This window comes from Nanorana parkeri, unplaced genomic scaffold, assembly GCF_000935625.1.
Source record: "Nanorana parkeri isolate BGI_ZX_2015 unplaced genomic scaffold, ASM93562v1 scaffold1277, whole genome shotgun sequence".
In the NCBI taxonomy this organism is placed as follows: domain Eukaryota; kingdom Metazoa; phylum Chordata; class Amphibia; order Anura; family Dicroglossidae; genus Nanorana; species Nanorana parkeri.
Window position 1 is genome coordinate 105,250 of NW_017307545.1, and position 23,541 is coordinate 128,790.

Below are 23,541 nucleotides of genomic sequence, written 5' to 3' on the forward strand. Positions count from 1 at the left end.
TGTCAGCGCCCCCCCCCCCCCCCCGTAATTCCTTCAGTTCGAGACTATACAGTTGTTAACCCAGTCCGTGTACCTGCTGTAACATTACTGGAACCATCTAAAAAGAACGCCAGCTTGCAATTTTGAACTAGAGTTCTATTTCACACCTGTTGAGCAGTCTTGCTTGTTCTGTGGGGGAGAAATGTATATTCTATACATCATTTTTGAAACATACGCTGTATATTGATCAGCAAATATAGCCAGCTATAATGCTAATATATCCATAAATTATCAGTGCTTTTGAAACTTTAATTGAAACGTGCACTAAAATTCAAGGTCCGCATATGACCTAGTGGCCCACCCTACTCATTACACCTGTGTTAAAAATATATGTAGGCTTTCAGTTTATTAATTTTTCTATTGGCTGAACTCTATGGGTGGTCTTTTTTTTTTTTAATGTAACTATCCTGGGGGTGAGGCTCTCAAATCCAGCACACAGTGCAGGATTATCTTCTCATACGTTTTGCAATCCTCAACATACCCAGGATCCTGCCTAAATGATCATGGTTTCACCATTGCTTAGGCACCATAGCGATAGCCAAGTATTAGGCAAGTATAGTAGCCTTTCTCCACAAGTGGTGTTTTTATGGAGGGCTTTGGCATTGTGTAATAAGTAGACCTTGCATTGTAGTAAAACGTCTGCTTAAAGATGGTTATTTCTTGAGCTGAGTACATTTTTTTCTCTCCTTTTTTTTTTTCTAGTTGAAGCATTAACATTTCCACCATCATCTGGAAAATCTTTTATTATGGGACCTGATGAAGCATTAGAAAATGAAATGGGTTTAGGAGAATTGGCAGGACTTACAGTAGCCAATGAGGCAGACTCCTTGACATATGATGTAAGTTCTATAGTATATGTACTCTATAAGCTTCTAAGTCATGCAGATATTTTTTTTTCTTTCATTTAAGCTGCCTATACACTGTAACATTTTCTTCAACCTGCAGGCTGCATGTGTGTTGTGTTGTGGTGTACTGCATTGTCAGTGTATTGCCCACTACTGTAATAATGCACCAGAGTGCAGTTCAGAATGAATGGCACCACACTGTGGTTCATGTGGCAATGTGTGTTACTGCATTGCTTAGATGTAAATTGGGCTTTAAAGTTTACATGTTACTTTTTTTTGCAGATTCCAAACAATAAAGATGCCCTTAGAAAAACCTGGAATCCTAAATTTACTCTTAGAAGTCATTTCGATGGAATTCGGGGCCTTGCATTCCATCCAACGGAGCCAGTCTTGATAACTGCATCAGAAGACCATACATTAAAAATGTGGAATCTACAAAAGACTGCTCCAGCAAAAAAGTGTGTTCATTTGCTTTTTAGTTATCCTTAAACCTGCAGCTGCCTATTAAGTGAAACCACTTTTGTGAACTATGGTTGCTTAGCAATGTTTATTACTGTGTTGTGGCCTAATTAATGTAAAGCTGGTTGTGTGCATTATGTGATGTGCTCAATGTATTCTACAGATAGAAGATAAACTATTAGTTTATTTGGGTAACCAAAGATGATTTCATGGGTATATTGTAATTGACACTCAACTCCTATAGGATTCTATTAATAATGCTTAGGTTTTTGGTTAAGTTAGACTAATGTTTTTTTCAGTCATATACAAAATATTTATATATCTCCTTTTATTATAAGCATTTATTTTAGTATTTAGTATGGTTTTTTTTTTTACTTCAGTGATCATTTGTTTCCCATGAGCTTTAACCTTCTTTGAATCTTTTTGTTTTACATTAATATCGAAGCAAGAGCAGATGAATTTGTATGACCTGGTACTGTATATTGTCACTGTAGTAGATTAGACAGAATCAATATAATTGACCAAAGCAGCCCTAATGGATGTTAATATAGATTACGAGAAAAGTCATGTTAAATGCTCTCAGCCTTGATCAAGTTGATCTTAAGCGAAACCCCTTTCTTATTTTTGTGAACTAATCCGCTCTTTGCATGACTTAAAATTCTATTTTATATGTAAAAAGGAATATGTTTTGAGCACTCTGCACTCGTCAAACGTTTGTGCAACATTTATATTTTAATTAAGGCTGCGAAAGTATTCGACCCTATACAGTAGAACAGTGGTTCTCAACCTGTGTAACCTCAGGACCCACATTTTCCCTTGGTCATTAAGTCGCGACCCAAGTCGCACTGCAATGGAATGAACGGAATTAGGGTACCGTAGTGCGGGCGTACGAGCATTGCTTGTGCAGCTTCCTTGTGTCCCCTGTAGAGGTGCCGGGAGCCAGAATGTGATTTCACTCCAGGCCAGGCACCTCTATAGGACACATGAAGGAGCTGTTAGCAATGCACGTATGGCTGGAGCTCCCTCGCGGCCATAGTTCCAGCCCACCCCACCTCAAGCTGACACTCTGCACCGGGCAGCATATTTTGAATGGCTGCTTGACGCAAGAACTGACAGCCCTGCGCTAGGGGGAGGCAGAGGAGCCTCTCACCTAGAAAAGTTGAAGGCACGTGATGACCCACTGACCCACCAGTTGAGAACCAAGGCAGTAGAAGACGTGACCTGGTAACGAGAGTATAGCTGCCACACTGTACATAACTTACGCCTAGGTGTGAACCCAGCCTATCGAAAATATGCGTGTTTTTACTGCGTTTCACGGTTAAAAAATGCACGACAAACGTGCGTTTCCGAGGGCTACCTGGCTGTATCCCAATGGATACGCGCGGCAAATACGCCCCAAAGAAGCTCCTGTACTTCTTTGGGCGTAGGGCAGCGCGTTCCTACGCATTGTAAAACGCCCAGGTGGGAACCATGCCCATAGGCGATCATTGGTTTTTTACATGTTGAGCGTTTTACAGAGCGTAGGAACGCGCTGTAAAACACCCAGGTGTGAACCAGGCCTTATAGGACCCAGTAGAATTTTCTTCAGAGTTTACAACACACAGGGACAGTGCCGCAAAAAGCCTATGCTATCCTATGCTACCCTATGCTACTAGCAAAGGCCGAAATGTGTGAATCAGAAATTTTAAGTTCAGCTCTGACCACTGTAAGCCCCTAACACATCACTGTCCTGTTCTTGTGTGTTTTTTAATTCTGTGGAAGGTCACTATTGCCCACACATTAGAGACCCTGTCACCACCCAATCCCAATTAGGATGTCATGTGAATGTACTTACAGTGAGAAAATTGTGGCCGCCTTTCTTGTGCTAACAGTATGTTGCAAACAGATCTGATCTAGTCTTCCTTCGACACTCCAGGTGTTAACCCTTTCGCTGCCAAGGACGTATGGCATACGGACCTACAAAAGTGCTTCCAGCTGGCCAGGTCAGTATGCCATACGGACCTGGCATTTACAGTTCTACTATAAGCTGATGGTCGCTTTAGCGACCATCAGCTTATAGTATAACTGTTCAGCAGACTGTCCCCTTTAAATTAATAGCTGTCATCAGCGGCTCAGAAGCCGCTGATGACCGCTATTATCAAAAATACCGGGTGAATAACCAACACGAAGTGAAGTGAAGTTCCAGCCTGATCTTGCAGCGACACCTGTTTGGCAGTTGTCAGGGAAGTCTTGTATAATTTGCTTAGGCAGTTTATGCATGCTGTCTGCACCCCTAGTGATTAACATGCTGCCTGCTGGGTCTGCCACCAGTTGGGCATTAATAGGTACTTTGTAGAGCAGCTGAGAGGTTCAGTGTGCTGGAATGCTCTCTTCTATAAATAATACTGCCAGTAACCAAGTATGTGTGGGGTGGTGATGGGAGGGCTTTGTCAAGGGATTAAGTAGAACTGCCACTGATCACTATGGCAAGGGTGGAAGTTAGCACTGCCACTGGCTACCAGTTTGGGGAGTGAGGTTAACCGAACTGCCACTGACACCAATGCTGAGGGTTATTATTGCTTCCACTGTCACCAATGCAAATTTTGCGACCACCGACACCAATGTTGATGTGGTAATTGCAGCCACTGACACCAACAATGGGGTTTATTATTACATCTTGTGCCTATCGTCAGCAATGCTATGTGTTATTCTTGCTGTCATGAACATGATGGGGCTTCTTTTACTCCCACTTTATCTTCAGTGTGCATTTCAGTGTTTTAAAAAAAAAAAAAAAACAAGCAGAACCCACATTTTTAGGTTTTGAGATTTTGCAGACCAACGCTGTTACCTACAGACTGGGCTCATCATTTCAGCCAAGCTTCTTTAAGTCCTAAGTACGTTATCAATGTACTGTATTTCTAATCCATTGGAGAGCATACTAGATAACGTCATAGTGCCAGAGAACCTTTTCTGCATTGGCCCTCTACCTGTGAAGCCATCCAAACATATCACCCTTGGACAACCTTTCCTTTTTTTACCATTTATAGTGCAGCAGACTGGCAGTGACTTTAGCTGTTAAGCTGCAGACATTCTCAACTACACATGGTACAGAGTGAAGCAAATGATAGTGGCAGGGTAAGATGCTGCCCACTGTTATGAGATTCCATCTTAACATATTGGGTGGGGAGTAATTCTAAATACTGGTCACTTGCTAGAGTCAGTACAGACCGTAACAGATTCTCATGTAGTTTTTCTGATCGTTTTTTGTCAATTAATTATGAGTTGCATATGGTGTAAATGTAGCCTTTAATTTAGTTTTGGAATTTATATTTTTTATTGTTTTTTTTAGAAGCGCAGCTCTTGACGTTGAACCAATTTACACATTCAGAGCACACAGGTAAAATGAAATGTTCTTTTTATTCTATGTCAATTTGAATTACTGGAGTGGTTTTCTTGTAAGAGTTGAATGGAGGTTAACATTATTCTTCATTCTCACTATACTAAATATTTATAATCCCTCTTACCTTTTGTGCGGCATTGTTCCCAAATAACATACTCACCTGTCCAGTGAATCTAATGTTGTCTCTCTGAAATTCCCGCACCATGAACAAACAGGACCGTTAGTTATCAGAACTATTAAAGCTAACTTGCCGTGTACAAATGATGCCTAGCAACGTTATGTAGTGCATTCAAGAGCTGATGTGCCTGTGAGACTGCGACAGGCAGGATGCCTGTGGTGACGTGGCTGTATCCATCTCTTCTGTCATTCTGCATTAAAAACGTAGTTATTCAACTGTAGGCTAGGCATTCCCAGATTAATTTACGTATGCACATAAATTTTTCATGCATGCCTGTGCTTTTTGTGTTGCATCGTGAACACAAAATAAGTTTACCATAATTCTGCACACTTAGAATCTGCCTGTTGGCAGTAACATACTTCTTGTCATTTTGCTGTCTGAACATGTTTTGCCTCCGCTCTAAAAATGAAGAACACAGTAGAGCAAGTGTTGTTTAGCAAACATAAGGCCAGCTTTACTCAGTTATCATTAAATTGAAAAATGGGGCCGCATAGTTGCTTGGTGGTTAGCACTGAAGACTCCAGGTTTTAGTTCACTGAAAACTATGGATTATTCTCCCTCTGTTTGATACATTCCAGTAGGTACACTGGCTTCTTCCCTGGTTTTTTGGCTTCCATTTAAATCAAGCAAATGGTTGATTGGCATTAGAGGCAAAATCCAGTTGTAAGCTACTTTGCATGAACAGATGCCAATAGCTTTGTGTAAAGCTTTGCAGGATATGTTGGGACTGATTAAATAAGTATAATAAAGTGATGGTATGCAAACTGCAAACGTTTTAAGTGGAACTGAACTCAGTGAGTTTCTATGTTGTAGGGAATATCTAGTAGTGTCAGTTGTGCCTTAGCAGTACCCTTTGCCACTTGTTTTGAATTCCTCTGGAAAAATAGCCGTGCACTTCCTGATATGTAAGTGTGTCTAGGTGTTCGTCTAAGGCACTGCTGCCTCTGACTGCACGTCTTAGAACAGTAGTGATCTCACTCCAAATCTCCTAACTGTTCTCCTTGCTGGAAGCTCTAACACGAGGAACCAAAGTCCTGCCTCTATCTAGCAAGATGGCTGCCTCCATATAGAGACTCTGCATGGAGTGAAGCAGAAGTCAGTAATTGGGGAAATAGCTGCGGTTCACAGTCAATACTAGTTACTAGTTCTTTGTCGTTATCTGCCTTTTTTTGGCCACAGCTTTCAGAGTTCAGTTTCTTCTTAATACAGGCATAGCTCTAAAATCGGGGTGTTCAAAGTGCAAATGGCTCGAGCTCCAAATATGTTGCTCTAGCATACCTGCATACACCAGAGCAATGTGCCTTGCCTGTCCAACCATGCTTGACTTTAGACATGTAAAAGTTGATATTTGCATTGTGAACTACCCTGGTTCTAGGGCTCACAGAACAAACAGGAAGATGATTAAATGGATTTGTATATAAACGTTTTTACTAGGGCTGCAACAACTAATCGACATAATCGATTATAATCGAATATATCTGTTTACAGTATTGCGTTTTAACACATGGACACTGTTAATGCAATTTACATTTTACAAAGATGTCTGCTCAGTTTTAAGTAAAAAGGCAAGTTGAAATGTTTTGGTCAGTTTATTGATAGGATTTTCATGTTTGGTTTAAAAAAATATAAAAAAAAATATAGATAGATAGATATATATATATAGATAGATATATATATATAGCGCCTGTAAGCAAGTTTTACATCAGGCTGTAATAAGAGAGGTAGAAGGCATTAAGAGCCACCTCCTGGCTGGATACTAGACTACATAATATTTAGGCCAAATTTCCTAATATTAGAAGAAATATATCATTTTTGTGGTCTTGGCCATAGTAAAAAATATAGAAAACCACTATGCATTCCCTATAAAATGTTATCCTTTCAGCCTTGGTTTATGATGTAAAATATGTAAAGCCTTCCACACACATGCAGTATGTATGAGCACAAGTGTGCAGTTATCTTATCAAATACAAACGATCCTCGGCCACTGGAGTTCAGGGTCATTGTTAATAGTGGAAGGAAATGTATTTGTCATTATGTGTATTCTCATGAAGCTTGTAAATACATATCTGCTTTCCAGGCAAATGTGTGGCTTTGCCAGGGGCTTTATGTTCATTTCAGTGTGATCATGTTTTGGTTCAAACCAAAATATTAAAGTAGAACTATGGCGTCCTATTAACAAAATATCTGCTGCAGCACTCATTGTACGTGTATTTGCTCTTATAGTATTATCTTGGTCCCCCTCAACTACCTGTTGAGCGTGCAAGTGAAGTAAAGCTAATGCAGCTTCCTACAATGGGGTGGCTGTAATGCTGCACTGCTGCTTTCATATAGGCTGTGTCTGCTGGCACTACAATGGGATGGAAAAATGTTGCCGGGGCCAACACCGTTGCCACTGCTGATTCACAAGCCTGTAGTTTGTCAATCAGGAATCGGCTACAACTAGACCTGCGTAGTGCTTTCTCACTTGGTAGCATTTCCTCTGCTGAAACCTGTCCACTTTAAGCTGCAGTGTCTGGGAGGAGGAGCATGTACTTTTGAGGCTTTTGCTTTACATAGTACCTGGATTTAGTACTTGTTAAGATGGTCATTCAGAAGCCTTTAGTTATACAATAAATATGTGACCAGTGATATGGTGGGAATAAACCCTACACTCACTGTTTTTCAGAGGTCCAGTTCTGTGTGTGGTTACGAGCAGTAACGGGGAGCAGTGTTACAGTGGAGGAACAGATGGCATTATCCAGAGCTGGAATACACCAAATCCGAATGTCGATCCATATGATTCTTATGGTAAGTTAGTTGTAACAGTAGTGTTAGTATTTTGTCGTCATTTTATTCTAGATTTCATTAATGGTACACAATAGTGTTCATTTACAAAACAAAATAGAGGCTGTTCACTTTACAAAGTCACTGTTGGTAAGTAGGGCTCACCTTTGTTTTCTCTCCAAACCCACTCTTGTGTGATTATAAATTTAGAAGATCTTTTCTCTCTCAGGTATGTTTTGGTTGGTTAAAGTTAGCACATCTTTACCTTTTATTTATAAAACTTTGTGGATGAACAGACTACACCTCAAATGGCTATTTTACCTTTTTCACTGCAATCAAATTTTATATATCTTTTTAAAATAATTATCCAGCCTTACCACAAGAAGCTGAAGTGTCGTCCTTTTCCCTATTTTCCGTTGCAGTAGAAAAGAGGGCAGCAGTGCCTGCTCATCATTCTGCAGGCATTAGTCAGACTACATTTCCCTAGTGCATTAGTGTTTTCAGCACCTGTGGTGACATGTTGGGGAGAGTAGTTGACGTGACTTGACACCGTCCCGCTTCACTTTACTCGAGTTCAAAATAGGTCAGCAAGTACTGTCATAGGTCCAATTTCTTTTAAAAATCTTTATGTATTTTATGTACTGTCCAAAGCTCTTAAGCATGTGACAGGAGCTGTAAGGGATGAAAAAAGGCCGGTTTTGCTGGATGGGAGGAAGTGCTGATAAGTAAATTAGAGAAACAAATTGTGGGAAGCATGGGCAAATGACTTTTAAGGGCAGATGTGGCTTCAGAGCTCCACCTACCAGTGTTTATCCAAAGGTATACTCTATGGTTATGGGTTGGTTTGTGTGCTCATTGAGCTAATCCCTAACCACTGGGTATGAATGCATCTAATTTGTCTAGAAGGTCACTGTGTTTGATCTCAGGCTTAATGTGATGCATGCAGGAATTCGCAACTGGGCAAAATGTATTGACATCAGTGGGTCTTGTCTCACCAGGGCATTCATCTTCATTTTTCCACAGCTCTGAGAATTGCTCACACTAACATGCAGTGCATGTCCAGCCTAACCATTTTTTGCTTAGGGTTGGGTGGGAACGATTTAGAACCCCTAGTCTGGGTTATACTACCATGCAGGCCTCATTTAGAGACTTCACCTCTTTTACTATCATGACAATCTCAATTTCAGCAGGCAGGGAATCTCTGAAACAAGAACACAGAGTGCAAATAAAAACTCACAGGATTAGCCTTTCTATACTCTACTCATATTTTTTTTATTTAGTACTACTCTACTACTTTTATTTAGTGAGAAAACGTTAGCCTTTATTCTAGGCATTTTTCTTTCTTTCTTTTTTTTTTGTCAGTCAAGACTTGTGCTGTACTTTGCAGCTATCTGGAGGATCAGCTAATTCTCAATGCTTGCCTTGGAGGCTGTACCCAGACTCCTCCGGACTAAAGATTTTGGGGCCTGTCCTTGAATATGACCCTCAGTCACTGGGCTCTGCTTGTGTTGCTCTCCAGATGTTATATACTGTGTTAGCTGCAGAGCACATAATCGGTCCAAAGCAGTGGCACGGCCTCTGCTTGTGACCCAGTCTCTTCAGACTCTCTTCAGAAATGCCCATGGATAGAGTGAAGGTGACTTGGGATGTGACTTTCAGGCTAGGGGCCCTCCCTTGTGTAGTGTGTTGAGTTATCTGGACTCTAGTCTGATATACATAACCATGGCAGGCTATCATTTGTCCCCCTGTTATTTTTCCTGCTCCAATTGTTTCCACAAAAAAGGGTAACTTGCTGGAAATATTAGTGCTGTGTAGAGATGGAATTTCTGGAAATTTTGAAGCCATGAAAAAACTGACATTTTCGAAAAAAGTTAAAAAAAAAATTCAGTGTGGAGTATTTTTACAAATTGAAAGTCTTTTGTTACACTAGAACGTGAAGTGCAGTGTATATAAAAGCATTATGCTTGACATAAAAGTACTGCTTGTTCAGTTAATAAACTAAACTTGCTTTTTAAAATTCTATTTTATATTTGCAAATTGCAGCTTTGCTCTTAGTTGAAGTTGCACTGTGGAAATGTTTCTAAACTCTAGATGTTGGTCTCACCATTTTACTGAGAGGAGGATTTAAAACAATTTACTGAGCAGATTATAGGTAAACATTATACTGTGATGGTGTAGAACCTTGGTTCTCAACTGGTGGATCGCGACCCAAAAGTGGATTGCGACCCTGTGTTCAGTGGGTCCCCGTGTGCCTTCCACTTTTCTAGGTGAGAGGCTCCTCAGCCTCCCCCTAGCGCAGCACTGTCAGTTCTCGCGATAAGCAGCCGTTCAAAATATGCTGCCCGGCGCCGAGTGTCAGCTTGAGGTAGGCTGGGCTCCATCCATATGTGAATTGTTTACAGCTCCCTCGCTTGTTCTGTAGTGGTGCCTGGACCTGTGTGATGTAACATACTGGCTCTGGGCACCTCTGCAGGATGTGCAAGGGAGCTGTACAAGCACTGCACACATGGATGGAGCTCTTGCACAGTACAGCAGCCCACACCGGACCCCAGGCTAAGGATCCCCTTCTCATAAGGTAAGGAGACTGGGTAGATCTTAAAAAAAAAAATTTTGTTTGCAGTGGGTGAGATTGTGTCTGTGGTTGTGTGTTTTTGAGGGCCCGTTCACATTAGTACAGTGCGTTAATTGCACAGTCCTGTACAAAATCGCACTGTGCTTTGCAATAGCACCAACCATGCGTTTTGGTGTGAAAAGTCATTGCCATTCATGTGAATGACACCCCAAATGCACCTCCCACCCACAGTTCTATTGCCCGCTTCGGAACATGCAGTACCACAATGCTGTGCGTTCCATTGTAGTGCAACTTGGGTCATGACTTATTGACCAAGGACAAATGTGGGTCCTGAGGTTACACAGGTTGAGAACCACTGGTGTAGAACATTATAAAGAGAAACTAATTTGTCAGACAAATGTAGCCTCCTACCTGTCAATTAAGGCCTGAGAGGACAGAAAATATCATCTACTATCATACCAACAATCACCCAACTATAGGAAGTACAAGATGGCGCCCACAAGCTAACTAAACTGGAGTGTTTCCTCTGCAGTGCCCCTAGTGGCAGAAATGCATATTTCTTTTTGAGTTTGAGAACTGCATTGAGAAGTACATTGTTACTTGAATTGTATTCCAGGATTTGCTTGTCTTCAGCTGAGAGAATGTGCAATAATTTAAGACTTTACATAAAGTCTCAAATCTTTCATTAAGGTCTTCATGTTATATAGTCTTAATACCATGTCAAAGATATAAGATAAAAGAACATATTCCACACTTTTTTTTTAATTTACATTTTTTTTGAAAAAAACAAACTGCTTTGTAAAAAAACGGAAAACAAACTATTTTTCCATTTCTTTTTCCCCCCCTGCCCTTCCCATCTCTAGTGCTGCGTCGCTATCTGCAGTGTAGTTGTGCCTGCCATTGCTCTATTTAGAAGAGGCTTGCAGTTATTACCTGAGTGTCTTTGCGTAGAATGTGTGCGTTACTCCGACCATTCTAAACCTCTCCAGCTCTCCGCAGATGATTTATGTGTATGCAAAGTTTTTACTTGGCGTCTTAAATTAAGGTGCCTTAGTCCAGCAGTGCAATGCCTTGCATCCCAAATGCAAGGGGAACCATCCTGCAGTCCTCTCCAGTTCATGATCCACTAGAAGGCCTGTAGCGTCCCTACTTTGGGACCTGACATTCATAGCCTGAGACCACACACTCCTCAGAGTCTTCTATAGTCTTTCAAGTGTGGCTCCCTCCTCTGCCTTATCCAGGGAGGAGTTCTCTTTAGCCATGTTGGATTTCATTACCAAAATCACTATCATGATAGCTGACTCAGAATGAAGGGGGCCGTTTATGCTTCTATGCCTTACCCTCCAGAATCCTTGTCTGACGTTTCCAGCAGCTGTAGCAACTTTTTGTTGTGTGAGCTTGTTGAGTTTTTTTTTTTTTGTTTGCCATTTCCCATCCCTCAGTGTGACTGCTTTTGGAGGTCCTAGTTGTCTCTGAATTACTTCTAGCCCTGTGTCCCTTAATGAACGATAAAAAAACAGGATTTTTGTACTTACCGTAAAATGTTTCTGGAATTTAATTAAGGTGCACAGGTCCTACCCGTTGTGTTTGTGATCTACTCCTAATATTGCTTTTTTTTTTTTACAAAACTGAAGCATGATAGGAGTGGGAGGGGTTACACCTGACCTGGTAATAGTGTTTTTGTTTGCCAGTGTCCGATTCTTATTGTAGGTGGCAGTATAACCCAGCTGTCTCTGAATTACTTGTGATCTTGTGTTCCTTAATGAACTTAAAGAAACTAACTATGTTAAGTACGTGGTTTTTATTTGCCAGTTTTGCTGCGTGAGAGTTGCTATGGTTTCCTGTCAGGTGAAACCGTTGTCACATGACATGAAATCTGTCTAGCAGTTGAATCCTGACGGGGGTTTCTAATCCTTACGGACTCTAGCCAACAATTTTTAAAAAATGTCACATTGTAAGCTGCTTGAGATACTTTGTGTATTTTTATTGGCATCTTGTGTAAATAAGCCCTTTAATCATTCTGTCCTAAATGACATTACTGTGTATTTTGCTTATTTCTCTGAATTATGGTTTCTTCTGACCTAGTGATAAATGGCTGAGACAATCTACATGCTTTTGTAGTCGCACAGTATCACAAATCATATTTGTTCAGTAGAATTCCACAATGCAAATGCTTTGAGCACTTTTTATAGTTTGTTTATAGTTATAGTTTATAGCCTTAAAATGTAATGTGACTTGAATCTGTTTCCCCCTCCCCAAACAGATCCTTCTGTACTACGAGGGGCATATGAAGGCCACACCGATGCTGTGTGGGGCTTGGTGTACAGCACAGCTCACCAGCGCTTGTTGTCTGCCTCAGGAGATGGCACAATAAGAGTTTGGAATGCTTTGGAAGCCTCTCCTGCATTAACCATATTTAATGACAGCCAAGGTAACATACTAGCAGTTGGATGCTGTTTTTATGCTTTTATAGTGCTTATTTTTATGTACATAAGCAAGCTCTTTCAGATGAGTTAAAAGTGTGAAATATGGTAGCTGTCTGATGAGGTGACCTCTATATTAATACATACAGAGATTTAAACCAAAGTGGATTTGCAGTATATGTAGAAATTACCTTATCTTATTATTTATGTAGTTTTTTTTGTTTGTTTTGGTGTTAATTACTACTAAACAATATAAATGCCACCAATATTTTTTATTCCAGTTACAAAGAAAAAGCCTGGAATTTCAGCTCACTTGCTTATTTTAGACCATTTAATATTATTTCTTCGCCTTTAATTTTCTACACAAAAATGTGTACATAATCCATTAGTCCAGAAAGTGCCTTGTACAGCTTTATGATTTTTTTGTTTTGATATCTTGTGTTTGCACTAAAGTAATCCTTAAAAAAAAAAGAGACCGCAAGGCACAGTATATAGTGTAACGGATCAGTGGTAATTTAGTTATATTACTGTGCTCATGCTTGTAAGGATTCTATATGTACAGGCAACTTCTGTCATAGTATATGTAGAATTTTCCACACAGATATAGCACTTTTTTAGTGTGAGGATTATGGTTTTAAAGATTCCCAAACAGGTGAAGAGGGTAGAAGTAAGCTGCACTTTGGTTTCCCATTGATGGTTTAGTTGTATCTGGGAAACTGCATATTTAGGGCATAATGTAATTCTGTTCTTTATTCTTTTTCTTGATACTGGGGCAGCCCTCACAGGTTAAGTAATGGACAAGTTGAAATGTCATTGAGCTCCTTAGATCTCCTTTTTTTTTTATTTATTTTTTACAAATGACTCTAAATGCTCTGTAATGAATAACCATTACATAATAAAGCTGTGTTTGCACAATAGGAGAAGCCAACAGTTAAACATGGGCTTAATAATTATAACTGTGTGAAGATTTGTTAAATAATTTTTTTGTGTGTTAGTGTTTTTATATGCAGTGCTGAATGACCTACATTGTGTAGGTTAGAATATCCTTCTCTATCATGAATGGGATAGATCGCTTGAGCATAGATCTTTTATACTCTGAAACCAAATGTTTTCAGTTGCTGCTGAGCTCTGTTCTGCTGACTAACTTCAGTCAGCAGTTTTCAGAATATAGGAGATGGGGAAGGAGAATCATAGAGAGCCTATAAAAAGAAAATAATTTCCATGTCGCCAGTATTTAAGTTGAAGGTCTGCCCCAGCTATGTACCTACAGCAGCAAGATGGCTGATAATTGGCATACCCGGGGCAGGAATGTCACTGGGTGGTGCTGCAAGAAGTATGCGGTAGAACTAGCAGTATCTTTGGGACTCAGTCAATTGTGACCTCTATAAGTGAGTGTTGGCTTTAACGCTGAGAGATAACATCCCTCTTGTGAGGTTCCCTCTAACCTGCGAGCAACAACTAAATTGATGTTGTATAATGGAAAAATGTTCATTAATATTAATTTCATAATGTTATGCTTTGTTTGTAGTTTGTAATGCTTTTTTTTTTTGCTTTTGAAGAATTCGGTATTCCCGCGTCTTTGGACCTAGTAAGTAGCGATCCAGCCCATATGGTTGCATCATTTAGCAATGGTCACACAAGCATCTTTAACTTGGAAACACACCAGAAAGTTCTAACATTAGAGTCTTGCATAGATACAGGTATGTCTCCAATACCCAATATCATCTTGATTATTACAGATATGTTCTAATGTATCTAAGAGTTTCAAAGAAATTAAATCCTGCTATCTTTGGCATGAAAAAGATGTACACTGGCATATTACACTGAAAGACTGTTTTTTATTAAGTTTTTAGTGCGCTTTTATTCACGTTTGCATCTTCATTGCTTAGATATTATGAAAGTTGTTTGTGTGTTTAAAACATACTTGCTAAATTTGGACTTTTCTCAATGGTGGGAAAAGTATTCATGTGCCTGTATGGGCATAATGAAACAAGATGGATAATATTACTGTTTACAAAGTTTAATTCTTGTTCATTAAAGGGCACAATCTTAAGACAATTTGGTTATAAAACTTTGACTCCAGGAAGTTTGGACATTGGCAAACAAATAAATGTTAAGCCACTAGCAACCCTGCATCCAACTGTCATGCCTGAGTTTTCTGGTGGTGTCCTATTTTTTTTTTCCTCTTCTTTTTTCCCCTCTTCTATCAACTTTCTTGGTACAATGGTACATTCAAGACATTTAATATACGCAGAAACAATTCCAGTGCAATTATCATCTACATAAAATTGCACTGCGCTCTATACCCCTATGCTCTATTTCATCTAATCAAAATGTACTGCATTGTCAACTTGTCATTAATCCTCTATGTCCTCTCCTTCTATTATTACATAAGCAAATACATCCAGTGTTTTATACAAATAGTTCTCAGTAGTGCTAAAGATCTTTTTACTTAAAAGAACCACAGTCCACATCAAATAGTGATCCACTATTATAAAAAGTATTTGCAAATCATAAACCTCAAAACCAGAATAGATAACAAAATAAGTCCACAACCGAATAGTGATGCACCTTCTTGTTTAAAGACAGGAAACAATCCACAACCTAATAGTAGAACTCTTATTATAGAATAATAAAATATTAATCACATTAATTATATATTAAGTCGTCACTACAATACATTTTGATTGAATAAAATAGAGCATAGGTGGTATAGAGTGCAGTGCAAATTTGTGTAAATAATGCCCGTATGACCTCCTACTGAGGAAACAGTTGGGACAGACCACCGGTCAGTGTCCATCAAGCTGCTCAAACTCTGCAGAGGTTCAGATGGTTCTTGTGCTGGAATGGACTCCATCATTCGGAGTACCTAGGCCTTGTCTGTCCAGGGTCTTCCTTCCGCAGGAAAAGCTCTAAACTATCTGCTTCCATGTTTGCAGACCACAATCCAGGAGCCCCTCTGGTTTTGCATGAGGGCCTTAGGCTTAATAGCGGCCTCTTTTGAAGCAGTTCCACATACCCAGTTTCCTGCTAAATTAACACAACATTCTGGGAGGCATGGGATATGAAGGCTAGGTCTCTTTAAAATTGCATGTGTCTAACCCCTAAAATAAGGCTTGTCTGGCCCTGGGTTCATGTCAATCCTTCTTCTCACTGGTCTGGAATGTTCTCACCACAGATGTCAGCCTGTCAAATTGGGGGAAGTTGTCCTCGATAATCTCATGCAAGGGACTTGGTCGCCGGTGGAAGATCATCTCCCAGTATTCAGTCAGTATTCTGGAACTCAGAATCATTCGGTTGCCCCTTTAACGTTGGACCTCTAGGCTGCAAGGATACTATGGCACAGGTTGTCTTCCACTTTATGCTGAAGGTCATCATTATTTCAGATGGTAGTCTTTTCCTAGGGGTGCTACTGGTCTTGGGTGCTGGTTTAATGGTTTCTTTGTGTACTTGCTCAAACCTGAAGGTGGCAGTATAAGTAAATTGCCTTAAGAATAACTGAACAACTTGTCCCTTAATGAACTCCAACACCAGAACTGATTTATATAGTATGTACATAGTTGCATAGTATTTGAGGTTGAATAAAGACATATGTCCATGAAGTCCAACCTATTGTGTGTGTGTGTGTGTGTGTGTACGGGTCCCTGTGTCATCTCGTTATTAGGAGTACCTGTACCCCTGTATATTACCGTTTCTCAGGAAATCGTCCAAAAGCTTCTTGAACGATTCCACACTATTAGCTGAAATCACTGCTTGTGGCAGTGAGTTCCAGACCCTAACCGCGCGAACTGAGAAGAACCCCCTTCGCCCCTTGTGTTTGAATTTTTTTTCTACCAGTTTCAGGTGGTGTCCTCTAGTCTTTGTTACGGAATTAATCTTGAAGAGTTTGTTGCTAATGTCGCTATGACTATGGAACATTTTGTACATGAAAATCATGTCCCCCCTTAATCTCCTTACTTCCAGCGTGAACATATTTAAATTTAGTAGCCGTGTCTCATAGCTCTTGTCCTCCATCCCTTTGAGTTTGGTTGCCCTCCGCTGGACTCCCTCCAGCTCAAGGACATCCTTTCTGTGTACCGGTGCCCAAAACTGCACCGCCTACTCCAGGTGAGACCCAGTGATGTGTAAAGTGGCAAAATTATAGACTTGTCCCTGCAAAACATTCCCTTCTTGATGCAGGACAGGACTCTACTAGCTTTGCTTACCGCAACCTGGCACTGTAATCTATTATTGAGTTTATGGTCTACAATGACCCCCAAATCTTTCTCCATTTCAGAGTTCCCTAGAGGCATACCCATAATTGTATAGTTGCCCACTCCCCTATTTTATCCAGGTCCTCCTGCAATGTTACACTATCTTGGTCCGTTTCTATTACCCTCCCAATTTTGGTATCGTCAGCAAACACTGAGATATCGCTGTGTACTCCGTCCCCGATGTCGTTAATAAACAGGTTAAATAGCATGGGTCCCAGCACAGAACCCTGAGGCACACCGCTAATGACACTAGCACAGTCTGAGAGGGCGCCATTTATTGATACTCTCTGTACCCGTTCCTTTAGCCAGTTCTCTATCCATGTACACACCCTTCCATCTATGCCCATAGACCGCAGCTTGTATCCTGTTTTTGTTATCCCTTACGTTGTAATGTCAAATTAAGATGTGGAGATGGGTGGTCAATCCTTTCTCCCCCATTCCACTAGTCAGTATTACACCTGTGCTAGATGGAAGTGTGCAGTTTAGGTAATAAATAAAACAAGTTTTTCTTTGACATAGACATTGCTTTACTACGGTAGATTTATGTATCCATTGTTTTCTGTAGGTGTTAATTCTAGCTGCCAGATAAATAGAGTAATCAGCCATCCGACTCTTCCAATCAGCATCACTGCTCATGAAGATCGTCACATCAAATTTTATGATAACAATACAGGTACGTTTATTGTTTCTCTAAGTAAAGTACCAAAAAGTAATTTATGTTTAATGTTTGCATCTTATGTGAGGCCCCTTCAAGAAGGTGGACATGAATATGGTGGGAAGAAATATAAAGGATGCTACAACACCACTCTTTGATAAACTGTGACAAAGTTGTTGTTTTTTTTTCCCCTACCTTTTGGTGGTTGATCCTCTTGCATTTGAGTTGCATTTGGAATTATTTACAAAAAACAGCTGATGGTTGCAAGTGATGCAACATATATCATTCACTTTTTGATCTTTAGCTTCTGACATTTTAATGCAAGCAGCGTTGTGGAATTCAAATTTCTGCCAGTTCCGATATGCTAGCTAGCATAGGTTGCGCATTAGAGGTGGAGGAACCAAGGGGGTTCAAATGAAAGTAGAACTCTTAGGTAAATTTCTAGATGTGACTGCTGTTTTTAGGTCCTGGTATATCTCTACAAAAAAATGCATTGGACAGGTTGTATGGCGAGGTATACTAGTAGGCACTGATTAAATTAACTGAGTGTCTGTAGTAGGGATGACCAGCTATTGCTTCTCCAAGTGGCATAAATTAGATCTGTGCTTTTTTTTTTTAACATAATTAATATATTTTTTTCCATGTTCTCTAGGAAAACTGATTCATTCAATGGTTGCTCATTTAGATGCCGTAACAAGTTTAGCTGTTGATCCTAATGGATTGTACCTGATGTCTGGAAGTGAGTATAGTTGGAATTGGTTAATTTGCAATACTCATTTTATGTTACCTTTTTATATAAACTCAAAAGTTGTTTTCTTTTCTTTTGTTATTAAACTTAACTGTCTGAGATTGTCTGGATACAAAGGTGCGCTACAGTTTGCCCTACATCCAATTCAATGAACAATCCTTCATGAAAAAAAAAGCAAAAAACCTTTGCATAGGAGTTCATGAATGCAGTGATAACCTGAACGTATCCACTTTCAGCACTACCAGCTGGTAGTGGATGGCACAGTGCATACTGAACATTCAGCACATGTATAAAATAATGGCAACTGTTTTAAGTGTTCTACAGTACACATTTCCTCTGCAGCAGCCTACTGCTACTTTAGAAAATTAAAGGACGCAATGTGCATATTGATTGTTACAAATGACTTTCTGCAGGGAAAGTATATGTCATAAGACCTGGTCCTGTCATTTTTCTCTTTGTGAACGCTTTAAAACAGCATGGAATTGAGTGAGGGGTATGAAAGTAGTTTTTACATTATTTACTTGCCATGCCCAACTCGTTCAGGTTCTGATATAAGACACTTGAGGCACTAATGGAAACCCCTTGTCATATAGGCAATTACAAATGTAAGTCAAAGGGTCCCAGGAGTGGCTCAGACTGGGAAGCTAACATGGACACAAAGTTGAGTGCATTTTTCGAACTGCTGTTGCCTTTCCCAGCTGTACTGCTCAGTGTTATGGCCTCTGTCTGCAATTAGTGGAAAACATGCCTTGATAGCTAGCAAACACTAAAAATGAAAAATCAGTTTATCTTGTACTGTCTATTGCAGGATTATTTTGTCTGCCCATGAAGTTGTTGTGTTTTTATTAAAGTCTCTTACTTGTTTTACAGGTCATGACTGTTCTATACGTTTATGGAACTTGGAAAGCAAGACGTGCATACAGGAATTTACAGCTCATCGAAAGAAATCTGATGAATCAATCCACGATGTAGCATTCCACCCATCAAAATGCTACATAGCCAGTGCGGGCGCTGATGCCCTTGCCAAAGTTTTTGTATGACATCAATATTACTAGTAGCTTTTAATTTACCCAAGCAGCCATGTGAAACCAGAGACATTAAACTAATGCCAGAAGATTTGATTTAGCCGGACCGCCTTCTCTTGTGTTCAGTGATCAGAATAAGATACACAAATAATGTTTTGGGTTTAGTTTTGCTGGGTGCTGTTTTCTAATTTAATGGTTTGTTCAGGGTGCTGCGAACTCGACTGGAGCTTGGAGCCAGGATTCTGTCTTGCAAATGACCTCTGAGTTACGGTAGCAGAGTTTTATTTTTAAGAGTGCGCATTTGACCAGGCAGGCCTGGATCAAATTAGCTCCAATCTGCCAGCATGTAACGTGGTTGTGGCAACTGGAACAGATTATGGGAAAGCTGACCATTGGAATGCCAAGTAACCACATGATAGGAAATGCAGCAGGAGTACTCGCCACTCCCGTTTCCCACCAACAGCAGCTCTAGAAAGTTTTTGGGGTTTCTTTTAAACATGGACCTGCCCAATTCTAATCGCACGGCTTTCTAATTGTGAAGCAGCTAATCCAGAGAGGGAATGAGAGTTCCTATCTATTGGGCAGATAGTAACACCTCAGATCAGTGTATAAAAGTACAACAGAACATATATTTGAAGAATTTTATGACTATAGAGATTTGTGCCCTTTGAATGTACTTTTAAAAAAAATATATTAGGTTTCTTAGAGGGAAACATGCGTTGAATATATTGCCTATAATGTGCACCATCACACACATATTGATCTTCTCTTCTTTACTGTTTGCTTAGAAATTTACAATTTTGTTTTTTCAATCCTACATGGTTTTGCTGCAGGTTTGTTTTTGTTTTTGTTTTTTTGTATCAGTGTATTGCTGGTACTCAAAATTTAGTGTTTTTAGAATTGTTTTCATTCCATGAAATGGACAAAACTTGACCGTAAGGGGAAAAATGGTTGATGCTAGAAAATAAGACTTTACATGAGTTTCTGAAATCCATCCTTTGGTTACTATCAAAAATTTCCTCCCAGTTACTTCGTACCCATTATCTTATCAGACAGTAAGTTCTTATGCATGTATGAGAGGATCCAAGGGTATCTCATTCACTTTAACACCGAGAAAAGGCAGAGAATATTGGCTTACTAAATACTTTTTACAAGGTGATGATCAATGCAATGAAAAACCTAAAAAGGAAAAGTGCTAGCGTAACATTACCCTTATGGTGCAGAGTCCAAATCTCACCCTTGCCCCACAGATAGTAATTAGCTGGGCCTACTTAAAAGCAGAACTCCAAGAAAACATTTTTTATTAAAGTGTGTTGTCTACCAAATAGTTCTCTCATGATGAGTATGCCACCTCCAGGATCACTGATGTTTCATTCACATTATACTTCAGCCTGCTGCAGCTCTCATACACAGAAGCCATATTGTCTTTTATATGTCCCCCCTCCCCTTATACAAAGGCCCACAGAAGGCCTTTGTATTCTGTGCACAATTCACAGAATACAAGGCTTTCTGAGAATTGTCAAGGGAGTATATAAACAACTCTACAACTTCTGTATATGAGAACTGCAGTAGGCCAAAAGTATATGGAGAGCTATACTATCCGTCGTAAATGACTGGAGTTTAACTTTAAATGTACGAATTAGTGCAGATGTAGTCTGGAAAACATGAACAACTAGGGCCTATGCAAACAAGTGAAAAGCGGTGTTCTTGACTTGCCTTGGCTGTTGATGCAGGTGTATCAGACCCCATTCAACTCAGACTTTAATGTAGGTGCTGCACAGATCAGTACTACAGTGGATTTAAGCAGCTGGGCTGGATGATTCAGTCACAGTCCATACAGCAGTGACTTTTGCAGTGTTTGCATTTCACCCTGCATCCATTGCCAAGGTGAATGATTTGTAGCAAGAACCTGTTTTTGTAAAGATGTGGCATGGCAGCTACTTACATGGGCATTAACTGGTACCTCAGAAACATGGAAAGTCAACCAGTAGTATCAACAGGACCTAAATTAGAAACATTTTGTTTGCTAACAAAATAGATGGCTTTCACCTAATTTATCAAATAAAAAATGCTAGCACGCAGACAACCCACGAGGAACATTATGGCCATGAGCCAGTTTATAGGGGGGGGAGGCATCTCTTTCAGTATGGTTATAGTTATTTTATTTTTTTCACAAAACATTGTTGGCTAAACCAGCTGTAATATATTTATTAATGAAGTATGTTTTTTCAGCATACGGATTTGATGTGGTTTACCTTTGACATGATTTGTAAGATGGAATTTGTAAAACAAATGCCGATTGCCAAAAGCCCTAACATTTTCAGATCATTGCAGAGGTCCCCAACCTTTATCAGTTTATATACCACACTGAGATATAACAAGCCGAGGTTTAATAACCAGTTAGAGTACAACTGAAGCCAAAACCTTTGGGCTGTCATTAGAACAGGAATAGATGGTAAAATGGGGACTCAAGTTTTGGTGAGCCTGCTGACCCCCAGGGATTCCCTCTGGAGGGATTTCCTCCCACTTCCTGTTGTGGCTATTGGACAGAATGTGAAGGGAGATCTACCCAATTGGATACAGATGGCAAAACACGGACCAGTTATAACCCTTCCTTACTCTATGCAAATAAAAAAAATGTTGGCTTTAGTTCTACTTTAAGTTCCAGAGCCATTTTCACATTTTATCAAAGGCCTATTATATTTGGCAATAACTTCATGATACTGAAGTGAGGTGTAGACTTTTTTTGGGGGGGTGGGGTCTCCCCCCCAGTTTGACCAGAGATGATTATAAAAAGGTAATCATTTTATTCAATAAATTGCCCCTTTCATAAAAGACTTTAAAAATTGGTGCAGGTCATGGTAAACATATTAACAAAATAAAGGGTTTTTTTTCCCCATGAGTATTTTGTTTAACACATAAGCTACAAAAACATTTTCATAGAAACAAAAACAGTTAAGGGGAGCAGAAGAGGTTAGGTAGGACAAGTTAGCAATAAAAAAGTGGTTAGAGGCCAAACTCGCTCCTGTGGGTATCCATGTTTGATTACATTTTATAATGCACTAAGCAGGAACACCCGAGTGCTAAAATAGCAGTTCTGCTACAAAGGTCAGGACTTCAGCTTTAAAACTGACAGAAGATCCTGGCAGCTACACGTGGGTATGGACTCAGCAGGGACCAAGGTACACCCAATGTCTTCAAAGTGGACGTGTACGTAAAACCTGAAGTTTAGCTTTAACTCAGGCATTAATTAGCACAATAGAAAGGGTTAGAGCAATTCTGTTTAAAAAAATTTAGTTTGAGCATATCATTCCCGATTAAAAGCAGCAGAGCACTTCCACACGTGGGCAATACCTAGGCACTCACCATTCTTGTAACCTTACAGGAGCCTCTAATCATTGGATTGCATTGATGGCTTCATTAGGCATCCATGTCTGGGATCAGGAAGAAATGTCCATTGATTTTTTTTTGCCTCTATTATGCACTGTAAATGCTATATGCCTAAGTTCACATCCAATTTTTAGTGGTTAAATGGGCTAGAGAGCAAGTAAACCTTTTTGTCAAATCGGAATGAAGCTTTCTTGACTTGACTGCAGTAAATGTTACCAGGGTTTATTTTTTATCTTTTTTTATCATTGCTTTTTGCACAGTCTTGGTTGAATAAGCCTACTTGTAGGAAAAACAGCACTCCAGAACTTTGTTTAATATATTAACTATGATAAAGAATTAGGGATTCTCTGCTCATCCTCAAGCCTAAGGGAAGTCTGTTCCAGCCAGTGTTCAGGCTGATGAAACTTAACTGAGACTGCTTAAAGCTACAAAGAAAGGAACTGAATCACTGGTTGGGGATCACTGCTTTAGTGATAAACAAAATAATTGTGTTTCAAAAAAACTAAGATGCATTGTAAAAATTCAGTAATAATAAAAAGGTGAACTAAAGGGATATCTTAAAACATGGCAGCATATAACTTTATAAACAATTAGAAATATTGCAGCATTTTGTAATCATGCATGGTTGTGCTCATGCTTTCTTACCAAAGTTTACTTGTAATCTGCTTTCAAGTACATATTCCGAATGATACATTTCCAAGAAATAAAATGTGTTCCCCTCGGAAACATTGTTAACAAATTGCTGACTGATACATTATACAGTTATTGTCAGTTTCCCCATATATTCAGTATTGCTGGACTGATAAGTGCTG

General features: G+C 39.6%; 1 protein-coding gene across 1 annotated transcript in view; it reads left to right on the plus strand.

The window, feature by feature from the left end:
• STRN (striatin) overlaps window positions 1–20,414 on the plus strand; it is a 121,026-nt gene extending 100,612 nt beyond the window's left edge. Inside the window, exons 12-20 of the mRNA XM_018569027.1 lie at window positions 742–878; window positions 1,167–1,342; window positions 4,672–4,719; window positions 7,566–7,687; window positions 12,499–12,666; window positions 14,218–14,358; window positions 17,477–17,584; window positions 18,219–18,305; window positions 19,185–20,414. Of these exons, the coding sequence (XP_018424529.1) occupies window positions 742–878; window positions 1,167–1,342; window positions 4,672–4,719; window positions 7,566–7,687; window positions 12,499–12,666; window positions 14,218–14,358; window positions 17,477–17,584; window positions 18,219–18,305; window positions 19,185–19,354 (1,157 nt within the window). The 3' untranslated portion in view covers window positions 19,355–20,414. The remainder of the gene's footprint in view (window positions 1–741; window positions 879–1,166; window positions 1,343–4,671; window positions 4,720–7,565; window positions 7,688–12,498; window positions 12,667–14,217; window positions 14,359–17,476; window positions 17,585–18,218; window positions 18,306–19,184) is intronic.
• Window positions 20,415–23,541: the final 3,127 nt, after the last annotated feature.